The 21827-nt window shown below is 32.7% G+C and overlaps 1 protein-coding gene across 1 annotated transcript in view; it reads left to right on the top strand.

The window, feature by feature from the left end:
• The window catches only part of LOC131044882 (protein DETOXIFICATION 27), a 57909-nt gene extending 37525 nt beyond the window's left edge, over positions 1 to 20384 (top strand). The window contains exons 2-8 of the mRNA XM_057978353.2: positions 16934 to 17475; positions 17610 to 17696; positions 19126 to 19182; positions 19262 to 19500; positions 19824 to 19942; positions 20035 to 20121; positions 20264 to 20384. Of these exons, the coding sequence (XP_057834336.2) occupies positions 16934 to 17475; positions 17610 to 17696; positions 19126 to 19182; positions 19262 to 19500; positions 19824 to 19942; positions 20035 to 20121; positions 20264 to 20335 (1203 nt within the window). The 3' untranslated portion in view covers positions 20336 to 20384. The remainder of the gene's footprint in view (positions 1 to 16933; positions 17476 to 17609; positions 17697 to 19125; positions 19183 to 19261; positions 19501 to 19823; positions 19943 to 20034; positions 20122 to 20263) is intronic.
• Positions 20385 to 21827: the final 1443 nt, after the last annotated feature.

The following is a 21827-nucleotide window of genomic DNA, read 5'->3' as shown; positions in this document are numbered from 1 at the left end:
TAGTTTCCTTATGGTTAAAATAGATTTTACTATTTGAATAACATATGTCAAACATTTTTGGGGGATATATATCAATAGAAATTGTTGCCTTAAATAATAGAAATTGTAATTAAATTAATATTAAAAGATTGATTTTGAAGATTTGAAGAAAAAATAATGAGATTGGTTAGATATTTCTTTCAATTATGTGTTTGCATCAATGTTGTGATAGGGATTAACAATGAATAGAAAGTGAAATGTAACTTCACCAAATAAAATGGATTGAATATGTAATTTTTTGTCATGGGATTGTTTCTTATTCAATCATAAAGAAGAATGATGGAAATGAAAGAAACAATTCTCCAAAGATAAAATATTGTAGACACAATGATCTATAACAAAATGTTAAAAAAAGATAAAACATCTATAAAAAAATGAGTCAGTAGTATTCATGATTTGAATCTTATTTTGAGGACACCGATAGTCTCTTTTTACAAGCTTGTGTTCATGATGCCTTGGAACAAGGGTACACCTAAATATTTGTTGAGGAGAGAGCCAATGACGAAACCAACAGTGGTTGCAATTCTTCTCTTGAATATTTCTTAGTGAAAGAAGCACACATTGGATTTTTCTCTATTTTTTTAATACTAAAGATAGAGAGTAAACATACATAAACTTCCATATGTAATAGAGTGAAGACAACTTTAAGTTGTCACCAAAAAGAAAAGCAAAATAACTAGGTCACCGTGGCCACATAGGGCATTATCATTGTTGATTGCTGCCAACTATATAAGTATAAGGTTTCTAGAAATACAAAAGATATACACCAGTATATAGTACACTCTAAATTGTTTTTTTGTTCCTATGCAGATTTCACTATATATGCCAAAAATGTTGTTCCATCTTTTCCAACATTAGTATTTTTTGTTGTTGCTATACTAGTCTAGGTCGCTCCATCCAATGGGAGGGTCAATGGCTGGAATTTATCCATTGGAGTTAACCACCTCCATAGCCGAGCATTCCCCTTGGTTAATGTAAATACCCGGTTCCCTTCTTGGTCATAGTTTCAGCTTTTTAGGGCTTCTTTCCTCTGATTTCTTCATGATATTGTTTCCCTTCATTATACTCCTTCACAAGCTTCTATAATCCCCTCACAATCCTCTCTCCATGTGTGACCATATGATACCTCATAAGAGTTTACTCTAACTGTATTGTCCTCTAGTAGCCTCTCAATTTTGAACCTTGAAATGTTCAAGGTGATAGAAACTTGTATGGAAACATTGAAAACAATGAGTCTCTTATAAGACTCAGTAAGTGCCCTTTTGACCTCTTGAAAATTGTCCTCATTCCTCAATTTCTAGATTTGCCACAAAATTTCATTAGATAATATAAGCCAAAACAGGTTATATTCCTTATTCATATAAGAAAAAAAAGCCAAATACAATCTCAGAGTAAACAATGTTATCTTTCCATCCTCTAAAATGAGAACAAAAATGATCCCAAATCTCTTTAGCAATAAAACATCCATGAAAAATATGCTTGATACTTTCAAGATTCCTACAAACACTGCAAAGATCATTATCACTACTATAGTCTTTATAGGGCAGCCTTTGTAATAGTAGAAGCTGTTAGTTAAGATGAGAGAGGAGGGGGGGGGGGGGGGGGGGAGGGGGCGGAGGGGGTGAATTATAAAAACTCACAATACAATATATTCACCAGATTCAACCTCGGTAGCCTTTACTGATATGCAACTATGACTTTAAATCATTCAATACTCATAAATAGATACACTTAAAACATCATAACACATTTAACACCAGATTTAATGTGGAAACCCAAATAGGGAAAAACCATTGTGGGATTTCGGACCCACTAAGAAATATACCTTTCTAGAGTATGCTCGGTTAAAAGTTAATCTGGTTATAGATTACAAAGACACATTGCTAGATGTGACCCGGTTAAGGGATTTCCCTCAGACTTGTTAGAGTCTTGCACTTTGTTAGAAGTGACCTTGTCAAAGGATTTCAAACACTCATTTAGAATGTTACCTTGCTAGAGGGTTTACAAATAAGATTGTTAAGTCCACTCGGTTAAGAGATTTCCTGTCACTTACAAAATAAATAACAGTAATGAAATATAACTGCAACTTCACATTTGAAATGCTAAAGAAAATTCTATATGCTCAAAACAATCTTGTCATAAGACTTATCTTGCTTCTTGCTGGGCTTCTCAATCTGTTCTTCAATCAAATCTTCAATCTTCTGTGCTCAGTGATCACTACTGTCATGTCACTATTCTTCTATTTTGCCTGCATGCATTGTTCATCAACAGTTTCTTATTTATGAACAATACCTAACCGCTTAATCTCCTTGATCACATTTCCCATGATCAATCTTAGCCATCAGATCTTAAAACATGACTAGGTTCATTGTATCCTTCGATTTGAAAACGTTTTACCTTGCCTTGGAACTTGTGCTAGGTTATGACCGTTCAATCTATGTTGTAGATCTTTTCTCTTGTATTTTCGATGTCGTAGATCCTCAACAAACTTCTTGCACAACATACCAGTCATCTGATCAACTCCAGCTCATTGGTATTCTACATTTAATAATGTATTTATCCATCCAATGCATTCAGTTATTACTCGGTAAATACTGAACTTTACTCGGTTGATATTCTGCCTTCTTTAACCGATAGTGATAACCTTAGGGTTTATCGACTAGCATCTTGCTCAGTAACATAGAACAGTATCAAGCCTTAACTAATTCTATAGCTTGAAATCTTTTCTCCTTGTTCAGTCTTTGAATACTCATATATAGGATATCAAAACAATCAAAACAACATAATCTCATCACTGTCTAACTCGGTAATAATTGACCATTGAATAACTTATTATTCCCCTTTTTATTTTCACATTCATTCTGTGTCTCTTACCGACATCTTTATACTTATCAAAACATACTCATTAAGATATGGCAACATCATATTGAATCAAAAAATCAATTGCTTGACATCAATGACAAAATAATATTATTAAGATAGTAATCATCCTTTCTCAATTATATCAACAATCTCCAACAACCTTCTCAATATCCTCATACCAACAAACTTACTGAGAAGCTAACAATCTCCTTTTGTGAAAATGCTAACAGAAGCCATTAGAAACAACCTTTCATAGGCTCTATGCTATTATTTGAAAGCTTGGAGAAAATATCACACCAGTTTTTACTATTTAGATTCACCTCCCAAATATGGTTAAGATGATCAATTAAGTCCACATTGTTGCAAAGAGAGTTATTAGTTTACCATTGATTTTCATTAAAGTAGTGTCATCAAACTACTTATAACACATAAATCTCTCATCATCCCTAGAGAAAACCCTATTAAGGCAAAGATGAGTACAAGGATCCCTTAGGACAATGTAAGTTCTCTAGTTAGAAACATGGAGATGAAGCTCATGACTCATAGAGTTCGAGGACTTTAACTTTCCATCTTGGAAGATGTCATTGAAACACTTAATGCCCTTAAGGTACCATTTCCTAACAGAGCCCTTGAAGGAGGGCAAGGGGTTTGTCCTTATCAGTAAGGTTCCACCGTATGGACCTCTTTCCATAAATACTACTGTTATAAGCAATGATCTCACTATGGGTGATAAGATCCCTAACATTCTCCCATGCTTTCTAGATTGTCTTGAAAATAATGGAGCCTACTAGGGCTACAAGAAAACTACCAGCCAGTAAATCATTAAGAGGAAGAAGTTTTCAAGTCTTGGCATGCTTGAGCATCGAGAGTCTGATGTTATTCCTAACAGGCACTTTCTAGGGTTCATTCCCTTCAAAAGCTTTAATTATCCATTTTGTTGCAAGAGCAATCCCTTGTACCTTAAGGTCTTTTAAACCTAATTCCCCCCACCTCTTATTTAAACAACATCATTGCCATTTAATAGAGTGGGCCTTCTTTTTACCTTTGCCATCTGACCACAAGAATTTCTTTACCTGCTTATGAATATCATTTACCTGGTAATTGCTAAACAATCAAATTGAGTAGTATAAATTGTATGAGGAAAGGATCTTCTAACAGACCTGCATTCTGCCCACAAGAGAGAGGAACTGTTTGTTCCATTTGCTCAGCTTACTGTTAATTTTTCCTTTTATCCAAAGCCACATGTCTTTAAGACATGGATTGATAGCGAATGGGATATTGAGGTACCTTACCTGTTTAGTAGATCCACCCACCGAAAAACGGTATATTATAAACCATGAAGGTGGTTCCTCCACCCAACCTACGTAATAGACTTAGCATTGGATTGCATCACAAAATAAATTAAGCTTCATGATGAGTGAGTCCATGTTATTGTCTTTGAGTTCAATGAACAAGATAGTATCATCTGTAAATTGGATGTTTATAAGATCATCTCTGTTGGGGAGGTTAATGCCCTTGATCCTAGGTGAAATGGATGACTCTTTGAGCAGGTAGTATATAACATCCAATGTTATGACAAAAAAGATTGGGGCAAGGCTTAGCCTTGCTTGATTGACCTTTCAAAAGGAAACTTCTTAGTTGAGGAACCGTTAATATTAATTTGAGCAAATGCATCTCATAAGTGTTTGTACCAAATGACATAAACTAACCGAGAAACCAAAAGCTTCCAACATCATGATCAAAAAATAGCATTCCACCCTGTCATATGCTTTCTCAAAGTCCAACAAATACATAGCTACATTTTGATTGGACAACTTGGCCTAGTTCATTGCGTCTTAACTCGTCAATAGGTTTTACAAGTTGCATCTTCCTTTTTATAAAACTAGTTTGTGTGTTGCTTACAAACTTGGGAAGTATATCCACTAACCTTAGCACAATGACCTTGGTTAGTATTTTGTATGAAACATTCAACAGGGTGATAGGTATCTAGTTTCTTATGAGGGTTTTGTCCCCATCCTTAGGTAACAATTTGATAACCCCCTTATTGATGTATGCCCCAAGAGAACCTTTATTTATGGCTTCTTTGTACACCTCCAACAGATCTTCACTAATCAACTTAATGTTTTTCTCGTAGAATTCAATAGGTAGCCCATCAGGTCTTTGTGATTTGTCATTGCTTAGGGAATTGATAGCTTTTTTCACTTCCTCCAAGGTGATGTTCTTATCAAGTCTAAGTATGACCTCTTTTGAGACCTTGCATGAAATAAGTCTTTTGCATAATTCTATAGCTTCATGACATTTATTGCGACTACCTTTTGTGGTGAAGAGTTTCTTATTGTATTGGAGGAAGACCTCTTTAATTTCATCCTAATCTTGGATCCCTTTACCTTCTTTCCAAACTTTTATCTATTTTTTCTTTAATTTCTTTCTATCTCAACAACCTAAAGAAGAATTTGGTTCCTTTATCTCCATTTTGCATCCAATTCATTATGGCTATGACTCTCAATCCTTGGATCAATCAAGTCTAAATCCTCCTCAATGCATTTTTTACCATAACTAGGTTTTCATTGAGATCCATATTCTAAGGGTCTTCTTGAAGTTGTGATTTAGAGAGGAGTTCATCATTTAGCTTATCCTCAAGCCTTCTATTGGGATTTAGAGAGTTTCTCATTTAGCATATCTTCAAGCCTTGTATCGTCTTTGGCCTTCTTTTGGCCAATGGTTTAGAAAAGGGTATTGTAGCTATTGACATTGTATTCCCATTTTGCAATAGAAAAATCATTAGGCATCCCCCATTTATTAATTTCTCTAATCATATATATAGTACATTTGCAATCCTCATCACTTAGCATATTAACATTGAGCAAGAAACTACAATCCCTGTTTTGCATCATCCCCATATAATTGTTTATCACTATGTCAGCTTGGATGGGGTGATGATTTGAAAGAGTGTAGGGAGGCACTCTAATACTATTCACAAGATTATCTTTATTGAAATTGAATTGCTCCTAGTTAACATATATCCTATCAAGTCTACAATAAATCCTCTTCCTTGTTGAAAGTTACACCATGTATTGCTCAATGTTCCTTCTTGTTGCCTTCAAAGAGGTCAAATAGTTTTAATTTGGCCTTCATCCTAGACCAGTAATATTGCTCACTGCCCTTCCTTTCAAACTTGCTATCCCCAGCCTTGTCCTCTTGTTGTTCTACCATGTTGAAATCACCACCAATAATCCATGGCACATTAGCAAGAATGTATAGCTACTTCCACAGTTTAATTCTACTCCTATAATCATTTAGGGCATATATGGAGCACAACCCAATCCTTAATTCTTCTTTCTCAGTGATGACCCATGTTGCTATATTAAAAGGGGAGGATCCATATTCTATAACATAGTGGGTCCACTTATTGGATAACAATATCACATCACCTCCCTTATCTTTTTCATCTTTGGTGGTAAATTGTGTTGCCTCTTTTCAAATGCATTTCAAATTCGCATCTAGTGTGAATTGGGTGTCTTTGACTTATTGAAGAACATTGCATCCTTGTTTTTACTTAAATTGAGGAACCTTCTTACCACATATTTTCTATTTGGGGATTCTAGTCCCCTTACATTCCATGATATATAGTTTATATCCATGGTCCTAATTATTCAAAAGTATCCATTGATTTCCTAAATCCTTTAAAGCATTTAGGCAATCTTTCTTTGGTCTCCTTTCCCTTATGAATAAGAGAGGCCAATTCCTTAGTTCTGTTTTTTTCATTTATGTTTCACCATATTAAATAAGTCATAGCCTGTAGGGATCAATCTATCACTGCTACCATCTTTAGAGGTGGGGTTGGAATTAAGACTTGGTTTAATCGTCCTCTAATTGATTTCAAGGCTTGCATTTCCATTTGCCATAACAATCATATCCACACAGTGGTTCCCATTAGTGTTCAACCTTGGGGTGCTTATTTATTTATGGTAAGGGATCAAGGCTTTATTATTAGAATTATTGAGAGCCTTAACCATACTCTTAGAATCCATGTTAGGGGTTCCTTTTTCCTTGCTCAAGCTAGGTTCCTTGACAACCTCTTGCTCGAGGGCAATCTCATTATTCACTCCAAGTTTTGGGGTAGATCAAGTTGGGGTTTTCATAGGTAGAGTAATTTGAGCAACCTTAGCAGTTGGGGAGATTTTTTCTCTTCACAGTTAGCGAAAACAATAAGGGATTTATCCATGTCTTATTTGTGTTCATCAATAACATGATTAGAGAGAATATTAATGTTGTTTAATAGATTCAGTTTAGTCTCAACCAGAGTGGAGGGAGGAAGATTGCTAGGCCTCTGCAAACTTGAAGCATGTTAACTCTTACTTTCTAGTTCTTGGACGATGATCTTGACAAGAGACCTTGAGCTCGCAGACTAGGCACCCTTAGCAATATTAATCTTGTTTGAAATAGTATTGTGTTCTTCCAAATTGCTGAATTTTGAATTCTCTTTAGTGATAACTTTCTTATTACCAATATAATTCTTGATTTTATCCAAGACAATTTGTTAGGAATTTTATTTCTTGGGTTTTCTATGCTTGGCAAAGTCACTCAAGCCGTATTTATCATATTTTCCTTTTGAGGGTTCCTGGATTTGGGACAAAGATTCGGAAATAGTAGAGTTGGGCGAGGGGTCTGCATTGAACTTAGCCAACTCAAGGGAGGTCAGAGAGATCTCATTATTTTGAGCCCATTTGTAGAGCACACTTTATCCATTGAGCCCTTCATAGCCAATCAAACTGCATTTCCCAGGGAATCAAGGTTTTCAACAAGACTAACCTTAGACAAGCTAGCACCAATGTTTGAGCCAAGATTGTTAACCATTTGGGCTTTATGAGGGGTAGGGTTTTTTACTTCAATTGTGTTAATGACCCCGACCAAGGGAGGGACTTGAACTCTCTCGGGTTTGGTTTGGGTATTGTTTTTGCTAGACCATTTCATAGTGATAGGGCAATTCTTACGAATATGCCCTTCCTTACGACAAAGGTAAAAGGCATTTAAACCCATGAGAACTTCAATTACATAGGAGAATACTTTGTTCTCCATGGCAATCTTAGCATAGTTGGGTAGTTCAACCCCTGGATTAAGAGAAATCAAAACCTTGGTGTATAGGTGAGGTAGGGTGACTTCGCATCATCCTACCTCCAAATTTTGTCGGGGGATGAGAGCATTTGTGGCAAGAGAGCCCATAAAACAAGCAATGCATTTTTAACAATAATCTACCCAGGGCACGAAAGTGCCCTGACTTCATCATTAACAACATAAGGCATCCATTTGAGAGTCCTAAATCTACAATTGCCAATACTCCAGTATTGCTTGTTAGTAACATATTCTCACATTTTAATGTCTTTGGAAAAAATCAAGAACAACCCTTTTTTAATCATTTTGCAAAATGAAATTTGTATTCCCATTTTTTAAAGCCAAACATTCTTAAACCACTCATTGAGAAATTTTCTAGCTAGTACTTTAGAAATATCAACAACAACTAAAAAGTATCATTATTCTTTAACTTACTTCTTTTTAGTTCATCACTTCAAGATCTTTGGGTTAGGGGTGATAGCAAGTTTCTTAGAGTTACAGGCGGGGTGCTTACCTCTTCCTCCTTCTAGATTTCAAGTACAACAAACACTTCCCATTTTTTAAAGCCAAACGCTCTTAAGCCACTCATTGAGAAATTTTCTAGCTAGTACTTTAGAAATATCAACAACGACTAAAAAGTCAATATTCTTTAACCTATTTTTTTTCAGTTCATCACTTCAAGATCTCTAGGTTAGGGGTGATAGCAAGCTTCTTAGAGTTACAGGCGGGGTGCTTACCTCGTCCTCCTTTTGGATAGCCATTTTATTCAACAACGGGCACAATGTTAGCCACAAAACAAGGGCTATCTGAAACCACAATAGGGTTATCAATTAGGGAATCTCTAAATGATTTAACATCAGTGTTTTTAATCTTAGGGGAGAGGACCTAGTAGTTGTGCACCCTAACTTCGCACTTCTCAAAATCCTATGTGAAACTTTCAAATCACTCCCAATTTTTTATAGCAACTTACTTGGTGAGTCCCTTGCTTATAACCAAGATTTTGGGGCCACATCACTAAATATGATGTCACAACAACATGCTTTTTGTCAAGGTGTCCAAAACAACCCAAAAGGAAGGTGAGACCAATAGTCGTGCAAAAGGAGTCTCGATACTTGTGCAACTGATGTGGCATACATGCTTGGTTACTTTTTACAACTAATGGTATATTTCATTCAATTATTGGCAGTCATCATCAATGATAACTATTGGTGCAATGTTTTCAAAAAAATTGGACATTAAATCAACAAGTATGGGAATCAAATCAACAAGTATGGGTATTAAATCAACAACTTCTATCACAACAATTGGAACATGTTCAACTAGTGGGTCCTTTCCCCTAGATGCCTCCTCAACTTTGGCATATGAGTTTCCATCCATTGGATGAACGATACACTGGCAATCTAAGGATCATCAATATCTCAATACACTCCTAGCGTTACTCACTTGGTGAAGCCAAATACAAGTACAAAATAAGTTGCAAGCACTAAATGCACTTCAAAAGGAATGAGGATAACAAGGCATGTTAGGTGCTTACAATGAGGAAGGTTCAAATTTGGGTGGAGGATGGTGGCCTCCTCCACAAGCTCTATACAAAATCCTATTCGTATGCACACCTTCCTCTGCTCCCGGTTACAAATATTTTACCTCAGATAATCAAATTTTCTTTATTGATGAGTTGCCCAACCATTTTCTTCAATTTAATAATATAAAGGATGTCTTTAGTTTAAGATGCAATAATCATGTGATAAATATTTTTATAGTTTTTAAATAATAATGTTTAGATTATTTGTTGATGATTAATTAGAAAGTATGATTTTAAATGTTAATAATAATATATAATTTTTAATCAAAATTATTAAAAAATTATAATTTTTTTTCAATTTTATAATTATAAACTAGTAATTCTATAATTAAAAACATTATCATATAAGTCCAGTTCATTGATTCATGTAATATTTATTAAGAATAAAAGATATTTTTATTGTCATAAAAATGAAAACAAAAAAAAATGAATATTCCATATTTTGTTTCTTTTTCATTAAATAAAATATGATGTTCATTACAATATAAAATATTTTCTTATAATAGTTTAAAATATATTTAAAACTTGTTGGTTAAAAATTTTGTACACCTGGGAAGATGTGCAAAATTGTGGTTTCAACCACAGTGTGTGAGTATAAACTCTCTTAGTTTAAGGGAAGGATCCCTCTTTTCTACTTTTACTAACTAAACACTAATCTACTTTGGGTGGGACGATGTCCTTTTTCTCTTTCTTCAGAACAAACAATATTCTTTCTCTTATTTCAGAAAAGAAGTTACAACAACAGTAAATACATAAATGAGACTTTTTGTAGGATTTTTAGAACATAAAGGGAAGCAAAGTTTCCGTGAAAGCACAAAGACTTCCATCACTTCCTCGGGACGGGAAAAGAGAAATGAAAGCACAAAGTCTTTAACACTTCTTAAAATGATAACAGTGTGTGTGCAAAAATATTGTGTTTAATCCATTACTAAGTATATAAAAAACACACATACTCAATGAAACATTTTATTGAGGAAATCAAAAGTAATAAACAATTAAAATACTCCCAAATGTTGTCTCATCGCTCCCTAGTCTTGAGAACTTTTCCAGTTCAGTTCAATGGATGGCTCTCAGATGCATGATTTCAACAAAGTGACAACTCAAGAGATGGGAATTGATTATGCAAGATGCAAAAGATGATGCAAGATTTATGCTAATCCTATATTATTATTAAGCTATCATGAAAACCATGTAATGAAAATGAAACTATGCTATTATGCTATGATGCAACAATACTAAGCTATGATTGAGAAAATGTTGGAAATGATTACTAGAATGCTAAATTGCTAAGATTCTCAAAGGGATCCTCTCATAGCCAAAAGAGAGGGTATTTATAAGATTTCTATGACCAGAGGTGAGGTGGCAAGAATCAATGGTGCAGATTCAATCTAGAGAAACCGACAGTCAAGATCAAAGAAGTTGGAGAGAGGTTGAGGAGAGGAACACTTGTCATCCCTGAGGAGACAAGTGGCAAACAATCTCCAACCATATGCCAACAAAGGGGCAAGTGGCATGCGTATGAGAGATATGTGGCAAAAGTGTCACGTGTCTCCAAGAGAGGGTAGACACTCAAGAGATGGTTAGAATAAGAAGTTGGAGGGGATAGGATTTGTTAAACCCTTAGTTAGATTTGGTGGGTTAAGTTAGCTAGGTGGTTAGGAGTAGGAGCCATGTGTTCAAATTTGAATTTTAAATTCAAATTTAATAGAAGAGAGAATTTAAATACAGAAATTAATTAATTCGCATATTTATTTGGGAAAAATGGAAGAAGATGATTAAAGTGGGAAGAATAAGAATAAATGAATCATATAAATAAATTATTTAATTTATTTATATTGTAGAGGAATAAAGACCATATTAATTAAATATTTTCGTATTTAATTAATTCTTTCTCCAGATCGATTTTTAGTGTATACACAATGTACACCACACAACAACTCAAAGTTTGTTTATATGATGCACTTCACCTTACATGCACAAGTCTTAAAAATAAAAGCAACACAAAGTGTATAAGTTATTTCCTTACCTGAGCTTTCTACACTAGCTTCAAATGCGATAAACAACTCACAGTCTGCAAGACCAAGTCTGAAAACCAAACCTATAACTCTAAATACAATTAGTAGCTCAAAGTCTGCAAGAGTGAATTTAAATCTCTCTTGAACAATAGAACAAAAATAATATTCAACTCCAGAAAATGTCGTCACATAACAACTTGAATTGGCACAAAGTCTCAACACAACTTGCCTCTTTTATTGAAAGAAATTTTATGTACATCTAAGCTCAAAGACTTATAATGCACATACAAACGGATAGAATTTTGTTGCATTGCCAAAGGATGATAATTGCAAAGAGCATCCCCGTTTATATATAAGAGAGGGACTGAGAGAAAAATGTGGGAGAAGTATAACTAACTAAGACTTATTCAAATTACAATCTTATTGCATTTCGACTTGCAATGTGATTACGTGTAATTACAAGTTACAACTTTGCCAGTGATATGATCTTCTGCAATTACAATTTTTGACATTACATGTAATTTGTCAAAATAAAATTACAAATTCATAATTGAAACTAAGTGTCCAGAGACACGACTCTATTTACATCATCCTTAGTTTGATCTTCATGCTATTATAAGACACTCTGTAATTGAAGTACTCAGGTTTGGGAATGGCATCTTGAACAGGAACCACATCTTGCACCCTTGATAGTCTTTGTGTGCTTAGCCAACGAACTTCAACCTTATCACATGCTTGAATCACTTTGTCACTGGATGACTTCTATTTACAGATGACTTCATGAGGATTATTGACCCTTGGGCTGCCTCATGAATTAATGTTGTATCTCTTCTTCTTTTGTTCACTGATGTAGAACCCATAACACCTTATTCAAGATGAACTTATTATAAAACAATGCCCATGCCTTGATTTGTTGGTTTGATAGATCGTGTGTGCAAACAAGACTGACAAGGGAATGGATGAATTGATGCAAAAATGGATTCACAAGTGAATTTTGGGTTTTGAGAACTGCATTACATGTGTGGAAAAACAAGAGTATTGACTTCCAATTGTGGAGAACGAACATGCAACTTCATATGTATAATGGGAAAATACAAGTTTACACTTGTAATTGGATCCTAGAGACTCATTTTCAAGTGTTTTTGAGTGCATTTTGGACCAATTTCGGGTTTGTAGCAAGCACAACACATAACAACAACAAAAGAAAAAAAATCAGGTATTATGTTACACGTTGTATAAAACATACGCTTAAGACAAATCATGAAACACTTTTTAAAAATCGGGATTTGGGAGCTTGTATACAAGTGATGTTTGAAAGTTTAAAACCACTTGCAATCGGGTTTCAGAGACCCTACTGCAAGTAAAGAAAGCCATTGATAATGAACTTGTAATCACCCTCTCGAAACTCGAAATGAAACATGAGGGCATAATAAGGAGGAAGCATAACAATAGGCACTTGAAATCGAGTCTTGGAGACCCAATTGCAAGTAACCAAGATTGCAATATGGGAAGAACAAACTTGCAATATGAAAGGAAGGACTTGCAATTAAGTCTTGGAACCCCAATTGCAAGTAATGACAACTTGCAAAAAGAAAGACAAACCACCCACATACTTGCAATTTTAGACTTAAAACTCGACTTGGCATTGATAAAAATGCATGAGCAAAGAGACTTTAGTTATAGTCGGGTCTTAAAGACCTGATTTCAAGTGTCATAATACAACTTGTAATGATGCTTTAGAGATCCGACTTGACAAGTAACTTGATAATTAAAACAATGAACTAACTTGTAATCAGATCTTAGAGGCTTGATTACAAGTGCATTTACTTGTAATGTCATCTAAAAGTTCCTACTACTTGCAATGAGGTCAAAAAGTCCCTACTTGCAGTAACTTTACTTGCAATGACAGCAAAAAGTTCCTACTTACAGTGATTGACTTGAAACTGAAATTGCACAAAAAACTAGATAAATGAAGGCCAAAACTAACCAAAACTTGGGCAATAATGGCAAACACATCCCATGATGATTTGACATTAAAAATATGAGTTTTTTACCTCGTAAAACATGCCTTGGAGACAAAAACGACACATTTTGAGCATAAATTTGTAGGGGTTGTCAAATTTTTGAAAATTTAAAAATTGGGACAACAAAACTAATATCGATATATTAAATACATCTATTTGAAATAAATGTATAGATAAAATATTAAAGAAATTTCTCAATAAATATGACTATATTTTATTGTACCATGTCTAGGTGCTTGTTTAGTCCATATAGAGCTATCCTCAACTTGCATACTTTATTTTCTTGTCTTGGGACTTCATAGTTATGTTGTTGTTTGACATATACTTCTTTGAATACTCCATTCAAGAAGGAAAATCTCATGTCTATCTGGTATACCTTCTAGTTGTGTTGGGTTGCTATTGTTAAGACTATTTAGATAGTTTCCATTCTTGCAATTAGGGAACATGTTTCATCATAATCTCTTACAAGCTATTTGTTTATATGTCTTCATCACAAGGCTCACTTTAGATGTCTCAATTCATCGTTTAGCATTGCTCTTGGTCTTATAGACCCACTTCACTCTATTTACATAGTTTATCTTTAGGTAAATTATTTAGCTCTCATATGTTTTTATTTATTTTTTCTATTGCATCTATCTCCTCATCCATGGCCTTACACTATTTCTCTTTAATATTTTTTTTCAAAATATTGTGATCACTATGAGAATATAATACAAAATTCATATTTTAATTTGATTCATCACCATACCTTGTAGTTTTATAAATCTTTATCAAGATTTTAGTTTTTCTTGGAATCAGAGAGGCAAGAGTTGGGTCTAAGTTCTTATTGTTTAAGTTGTTTTACTATGAAGTATGTCTATAGAGCTAACTAGGAAACTTCATAGCTAATTTAGATAGTCTTTGGAGCTAAGTATGAAGTATGTCTCCAGAGCTAATTGGTAGAATTCATAGCTATTGAAGATAGTATTTGGAGCCAAGTGTTGGTTTTCAAATCAGTTATATAAATACCTTATTGAGTTTAATTTTGTTTTGTTTTTTCAATCATCTTTGGGTATTATTAATAGGAAACCTAAGGAGGTGTTAATTGTGTCATGCCATGAATCATTTTTAATGAACTCAACATCCTTGTTGATTGCAATCTTCTTAGTGATAAAGTTATTAAATTTATATGCCTTGGACTCTTTCATTGTAGCATATAATAATGCACTTTTGACCTTCATCATTTTTTGTCATTTTTCTTTTGGCACGAATGCACCTATGATACATCTAAAAACTCTAAGGTGCGTCGCCCTCCATTTGTATTTTATCCATGCTTCTTGTATAACATCTTTCCATGCACAACCTTTGTGTGACATCTATTTAACAAGCATACTATTGTTGCAGAATCTTGTGGCCTTCAACATGCGTCTTGCCATCTTCATAATAATTGTATTCTTTCTCTTTACTACATTTTTCTTGGAGTATAGTTGATTGCAAACTCTCTTTTAATGCGTCAATTCCTATAAATGTTTAAAAGAACCTTGATAAAGTGTCCACATTATTTCTCAACTATAGCCTTAAACTTGTTGAACTTAAGTCAAAGATTCCCAATTTATGTTTTAAGAGGCAGACCCATGTCTTCTTTTTGTAGTCACCAATGAAGGTCATAAAACATTGATTCTTGTTTGTGGTGAGAGTTGGCATGGGGCCACACAAATTTGTATCCACCAACTACAAAAGCTACATCTCTATTGCCCACTTTTTTAGAATGAAACAAAACAAAGGATAATAGACCAAAGGAGAACAAGTCTTTGAAAAATAGATAATATAATTTGTATTTATATCAAAATCTCTTTCATAAAAACTGTTTCAATCTAATTTCAAAATGTATATAAACAACTTAACCCGTTGCTATGGGTTCTCTCTCTTTTGGAGTTGCTATGCATGCTCTCTATTCTAGAGTGTTCTGAGATTGCATAAAAAGTTTCAAATTTTCACATAAGGATCTTGGCATCCAAAAATAAATGTTGTTTGATAGATGCAAGAGGAAGGAATGTTTCAAGATCCAAGAGATCTTACTTCAAGACAAAGTGCATATTAGATTTAATTCTAACTTAAGATTAATGCATTTCCAAGATCCTTGTCGTATGAGATTTAGATTTAGATTTTTTTTACTTCTATCGATGACTTCTATAAGTGAATATGGATTTACTTAAGTAATAATAATGAGACTTTTCAATAATTTATGAAATTTAAATCCCTTTGCAAGTCCATAAAGGTATGCATGTCAATAGTCAATGATGACCTAGATATATTTAACATGGCATATTAATGTAATATAATGTTCTAACATAATGGGATTGTTGAAAGGAAAAATAACACATTTGAAAGAAATGTCAAACTACATGGTTAATGACTTCACTTTAGAGATTTGAGAAAAGGCAAAAGCCATCAATTGTACTTGATGTCATCAAAACTACACCTCTCATTGACGTACAATAAAAATTTCTAAGAAATCTGACAATGGGAAGAAACCTTTGGTTCATAATCTCAAGAGCGTTTGTGTGTATTGCTTCTGTATAGGTTACTAAGGAAAATCACAAAGAAATGTTAAAGTAGAGAATTTTTTTTTTTTAATTGGCTTCTTAGAAGATTTCAAGAGGTATATTGATTGAGCTTTGCATAGGAAACTTGGATATCAATCATTTATTCAAATTCTTAATAAAATAGTAGTTTCTAACTCCTTTCTATAAGCCAACACACTTAATCCAATGCATATGTAAAATGAGATCTAAAATTTAGACACAAGCAAGCCAAAAGAGTGTTGCTAGAGATGACCATTATTTCATGGCAATAATATGTAATTTGAAAAATAGAGTGAGATACAACAATGAATGTTCTTTTTTCATAAAGAATGTTTGATGCTAATTAAGTTAGTAGATTGTGTTTATTGTAAATGGAAGCATTGGTTTTAGGTATAAAGTTTTCTCAATTAAAAAGTGTTTTTTCCAAGTCAAATAAGTTAACTATTTCTCTATACATTTGCACCTATAGACTGCATGTATTCTATTTGACTTATGTAGCCAAATGGTTAATATTTGTACAAGTATTATTTACTAAAGAGGAAATTACTTATAAATTAATGCTTAAAATCAAAGCTTTACCAAGGTGCAAGCTCCTATTATATTATGTTAGCATCTTATCTCTAATGTTATTCCACAATCTCTTTCTCAAGTTAAGTATATCCTATTGTTGGAAATATACATGCATAGGAAAATCCCATAATTATTAGGTTTAACTGACTAAATTACTTTGTGTAGATAGGAATGGGGATTGCTTTGGGAACACTATGTGGACAAGCCTATGGAGCTCATAGAGAACACATGCTAGGAATATATATGCAATGCTCTTGGATTGTGCTCATTGGTTTTGCAGTGACAATTTTACCTATCTATGTCTTTACGACACCTCTATTAAAACTACTTGGCCAACCAGATGATATTGCAGATCTATCAGCTAAAGTATCTTTGTGGTGTATTCCAATGCATTTCTCTTTTGTGTTTTATTACACTCTTAATAGGTTTTTACAATCACAATCCAAGAATTTCATAGCTGCATGGTCATCAACACTTGGGGCATTTTTTAACATCATCTTATGTTGGTTGCTCATCTCAAAATGGAGTATGGGCCTTTATGGTGCACTTATTTCCCTAAATATAGCATGGTGGACGACTATGATTATTCAATACGTGTATGTTACATGTGGATGGTGTCCAGATACATGGAAAGGATATTCAAAGGAAGCATTTGTAGATATTTGGCCCTTTCTTAAGTTGTCGACTGCATCCGGTGTTATGTTATGGTTAGATTTTAATTTTACAAAGATCTATTATTAGTTTAACATGCACAAATTAGTGCAGGAGCTGAAATCCTTTCAAATTATGGCATTACATAAAAAATAAAATTGTTTATAGTTTCTTTTCTTTTTCTCTACAGCTTGGAGATTTGGTATTATAGAGTATTGGTTCTCATGACAGGAAACCTAAAAGATGTTGAAGTTGTAGTCGATTCTCTCCCTATTTGGTAAGAAAATAACCCCTTTTTACAAATTTTATTCTCACAAACATTCATATTTATATAATCATCCAAATGAGTGAATGGATCTTCCACAAATTTATATAATTAGAATGAAATAGAATCTTCTCACGTCTTTTTCTTTCTCCACATCATCTTACTTCTATGCACCTACACAATAAATAATGATTAGAATAGAAAATTCTAAATAATTTTATGTTGAGAGCTTTTTCTAGAAGATAATAAATGAATTTTAATTTTATGGATCTATCTAATAAATGATGGTAGAAATAGAAAATCGAATGATTTTCTTGAAGACAATTTTCTGTAAGGATAACAAATGAATCTATTTTTATAATATATAGATTACTTTTCTTAGTATAGTAAAGAATGTCTGTCAATCTATCAATTTGTCTTATTCACATGCAAATGTAAAAAAAAAAACTGATTTGTTTAAAAATTATTATCAATGATCACCAAGAAAGACTATTTCTTATACTTCTCTCCTATAAAATTGAATTAGAAGCTTTTGTCTAACATTAAAAAGGTGTTAAATGCACCACACCCTCTTCTCTATCCTTATTTTGATCTCTTTATAGTCAAATAGATTTGTGGCAACTATTATTCAATACATTTAATTAAAATTAAATTATAATATTTTCATAAGTTAAATTATTATTATTTTTATTTAAATTTTAAGAATATAAAAGTTGTTTTGTAATAATAAGTGTTTTTTCATGTTTTTTATTATATTTTTAAAACTATATATACAAACTTCACTATCTTTGTTATGTTGTTCAATTGATACATCAATTATTGTGTTAAATTAGTGTGTTAAATTAATAGACATAACCTTTAACATGGAATTTTCATAATATATTTATAAATTGAAGGTGCTTATGGCATTCATATTATCTATGTTAATTAGTTTTCTTCAATTGAAATTAGATATCCAACAAGTTTTTTTTGTTATTGAATCTTCATCTTACATCATCTAATTCATGTTAATTGTTTCTAATTTAAAACTATTCTTTATTTAGGTTAATTTGTAAATTATTTATGAATGCCTATGGGCTCTAACTATGTAAGTTTCTCTTTTGCATTCATGTTTTGGATTACACTTAGTGACTTATCACTTCTTTCATCTTCATGATGGATCATCAAGTTTGATTTGAAATGTCGATGCTAAAAAATTTACACAGTTGAATATACAAACACTCATATTATCTTCATGGACTGAATTACTTATGTCTACAATTATCATTGTGTTTTATGAATGCACTTATCTTGGGATTCTTCTACTATAAATTTTAATTATAAATTTTAAGTTCCATCCAAACACAATAATACATCCCCTTGTGGGTGATTGTGTTTACAATATTATCTATGCCTTTCTATTAGATTCTGAAATTTGACTTATATTATTTTTTTGGTGTAGTTTAAACATCAAATCGTGGGAGATGGCTATACCTCTTGCTTTCCTTGCTTCAACCAGGTATACTTGCAACTTGAATCAAAAGTTTATACTACACGTATCATTCTAGTTTAATTCTAACATATAATTACAATTGTAGTGTGAGGGTTGGGAATGAGCTTGGAGCGGGGAAGCCTAAGCGAGCCAAATTTTCAGTTATTGTTTCAACCATTACCTCTGCAACTATAGGACTTGCATTGCTAACTCTAATTTTGGCCTTGCAGAGTGAACTTGCTAAGATTTTTACAGATAGTGTTGCTGTACAAAATGTTGTTTATAAGTTGGCCATACTACTAGCGTTTACAATTATGTTAAATAGCATTCAACCAGTCCTTATAGGTAATGTTTATGAAAATTTTCTTCCATCTATTTTTAATTTTAAAATAATTGAATTATATAAATATTGACATGTACTTAAGTAATAGTTTGTAACATATATAGTAATAATTCACCTATATTAGAAGTTTCCTACTCTTAAGGTATTACTAATGAACTAAGCTATTAATATAATCATTTATAACTATCTTCATGAAACAAAAAGCTATGATTTGAAATATGTCAAGTTCAAATTTCTAAATTATTACTCTATAATACTTTTAATTAAATGATTTTGAAGGTAGATTTTTGCGAAAATTTAAATTCTTCTTTTATATCTTACACAGGTGTCACCGTGGGATTAGAGCGACAAGTTATTGTAGCCTATATAAACATTGTATGTTATTACATGATTGGTGTGCCATTTGGATTTCTCCTTGGCAATGTATTTCATTTAGGAGTTAAGGTGGGTAGAAATTTTATAGTAAAATGCTTATACATATAAATTATTAAGTCTGATTATTATTATTTTAATTATGGATTTTATTTATATTATAGGGCATTTGGCTAGGGATGATATGTGGAACTGGAGTACAAACATTTGCATTAATGTTTATTGTATGGCGAACAGATTGGCATATGAAGGTTAGCCATTTTACATCAACATTTTTTTGCTATCTTATTTTGTTAATAGCTAGGTTATAATAATTTTATTGGTTTTTAAAAGTTTAAACTAAGTTATAGGAAATGTTAACCCTTTGACCTTACCTTGTTTTCTCATTTGTAGGCCAAAACAATTGCAAGTAATGTGGATAGGTGGAGCTCCACTAAAGTCTCTGAAGGAAATGAAGAACCTTGAATAGATGTTAGTTTTCCATCGAAAACTTTGTCTATTGCTAAAAGTCAAACTTTTATTTTTAGTAAACCAATAAGGTCAACATATTATTTTTATTGCTTGTTTTTTGTAGAAATAAACAATTTGGGAGATGGTTTGGAAGAGCAAAATCATTGACAAGGTGACATTATAAGACAATTAGAAGACAATTTTTATATTTTTTACAAAGGTGAATATTGTTTATTGAATTAAAGATAAATTGGAAGGGGGCTTTGCAATCAATTTAAATAATTTTGCAAGGCAATTTGTGAATGAAACAATTCAAACTTTTATTTATATATTATCATGTTTAAATTATAAGGGTATAGACTTCAAAATAATTTTGATGATCACATGTTTTAGAGAAAAATAAATATTGAAAAAGATATTGATACATTGGTCCATGCTATAGGTTTAATCATCTAGAAAAGAAATTAGAAGAATATAAATGAATTGCATTGGTTCCTACTAACATGTATGGTACAATGGCTTTTAAATGTAAAATAATTCTTGTGTAAAAATAATTATTGATGTTTAAGCCATGTAGTATGGATATACATTTAAAGAAAAAAATGAGCCTATACCAATGCACATGAGTTATAAGAAAAATTTATTTTTGATTTAACAATTACTCTAGATATAAAGTATTTTGACATTCCAAGTGGACATCAATATCATAGCTAAGGGACCAGCCTAAGGTAACTGTACTTGAAATATTGATGTTTGGAAATTTAAAAATATATGTTTGTAAATATGTGCCTAAAGCTAGGGATAATGTCTCATCAATTCTATGGAATAAAATAGTTGGAAGCATTAATAAATAACTCAACCATAAAGAATGTCCAATGTATGAAAATCATTAGGGCTAATTTGGTGTTGGAAACTTGAGTTGTGTTGTGTTGTGTTGACATTGATATCAACCTATTTTGTGTTGTCATTAATGTTACTATGTGTTGCAGATGGTCCGAAAGTGAGTGTTTTGGTATTGTTGTGTGATTTGGTGAAGATTTTGAGGTGTTTCTAAAAGATTAGTAAAGTGGAAGTTTCAATATGCAGGATATAATATTTATGGAGGAAAGACTTTTTTATATCCCTGTGGAAGAATGCTTTGCATTCCTCCGGTATACGAAGATTATGTGTTACGACTTTGAGTATAGTGTTTATGTGTCTCCTATTTTTGAAAATTAATCGTAGTATCAATCCCTGGAGTCTCCAAGCACCTCCATCTCCTAGTAACCTTGGATTTTTTTCTTACACAAAATCAGTGATTCTTGATGCATCACAATTTGTGAAGTAGATTGAAGATTTCAGAACATCTCAATGACCTTTCATTCAGGTTGTAGACACCGGAATTAGGTAAATAAGGCATAATGGTGAAATCGCCACTAACTACACAAGGCACACATATGTTCGCCACAACAAGCACAACAACTGCCACATTGAATGGCCATTTGTTGTTGTGATTGCTACTAGTGGA

The sequence above is a fragment of the Cryptomeria japonica genome, chromosome 1, assembly GCF_030272615.1.
Source record: "Cryptomeria japonica chromosome 1, Sugi_1.0, whole genome shotgun sequence".
In the NCBI taxonomy this organism is placed as follows: domain Eukaryota; kingdom Viridiplantae; phylum Streptophyta; class Pinopsida; order Cupressales; family Cupressaceae; genus Cryptomeria; species Cryptomeria japonica.
This window is presented reverse-complemented; position numbering and strand designations above follow the sequence as displayed.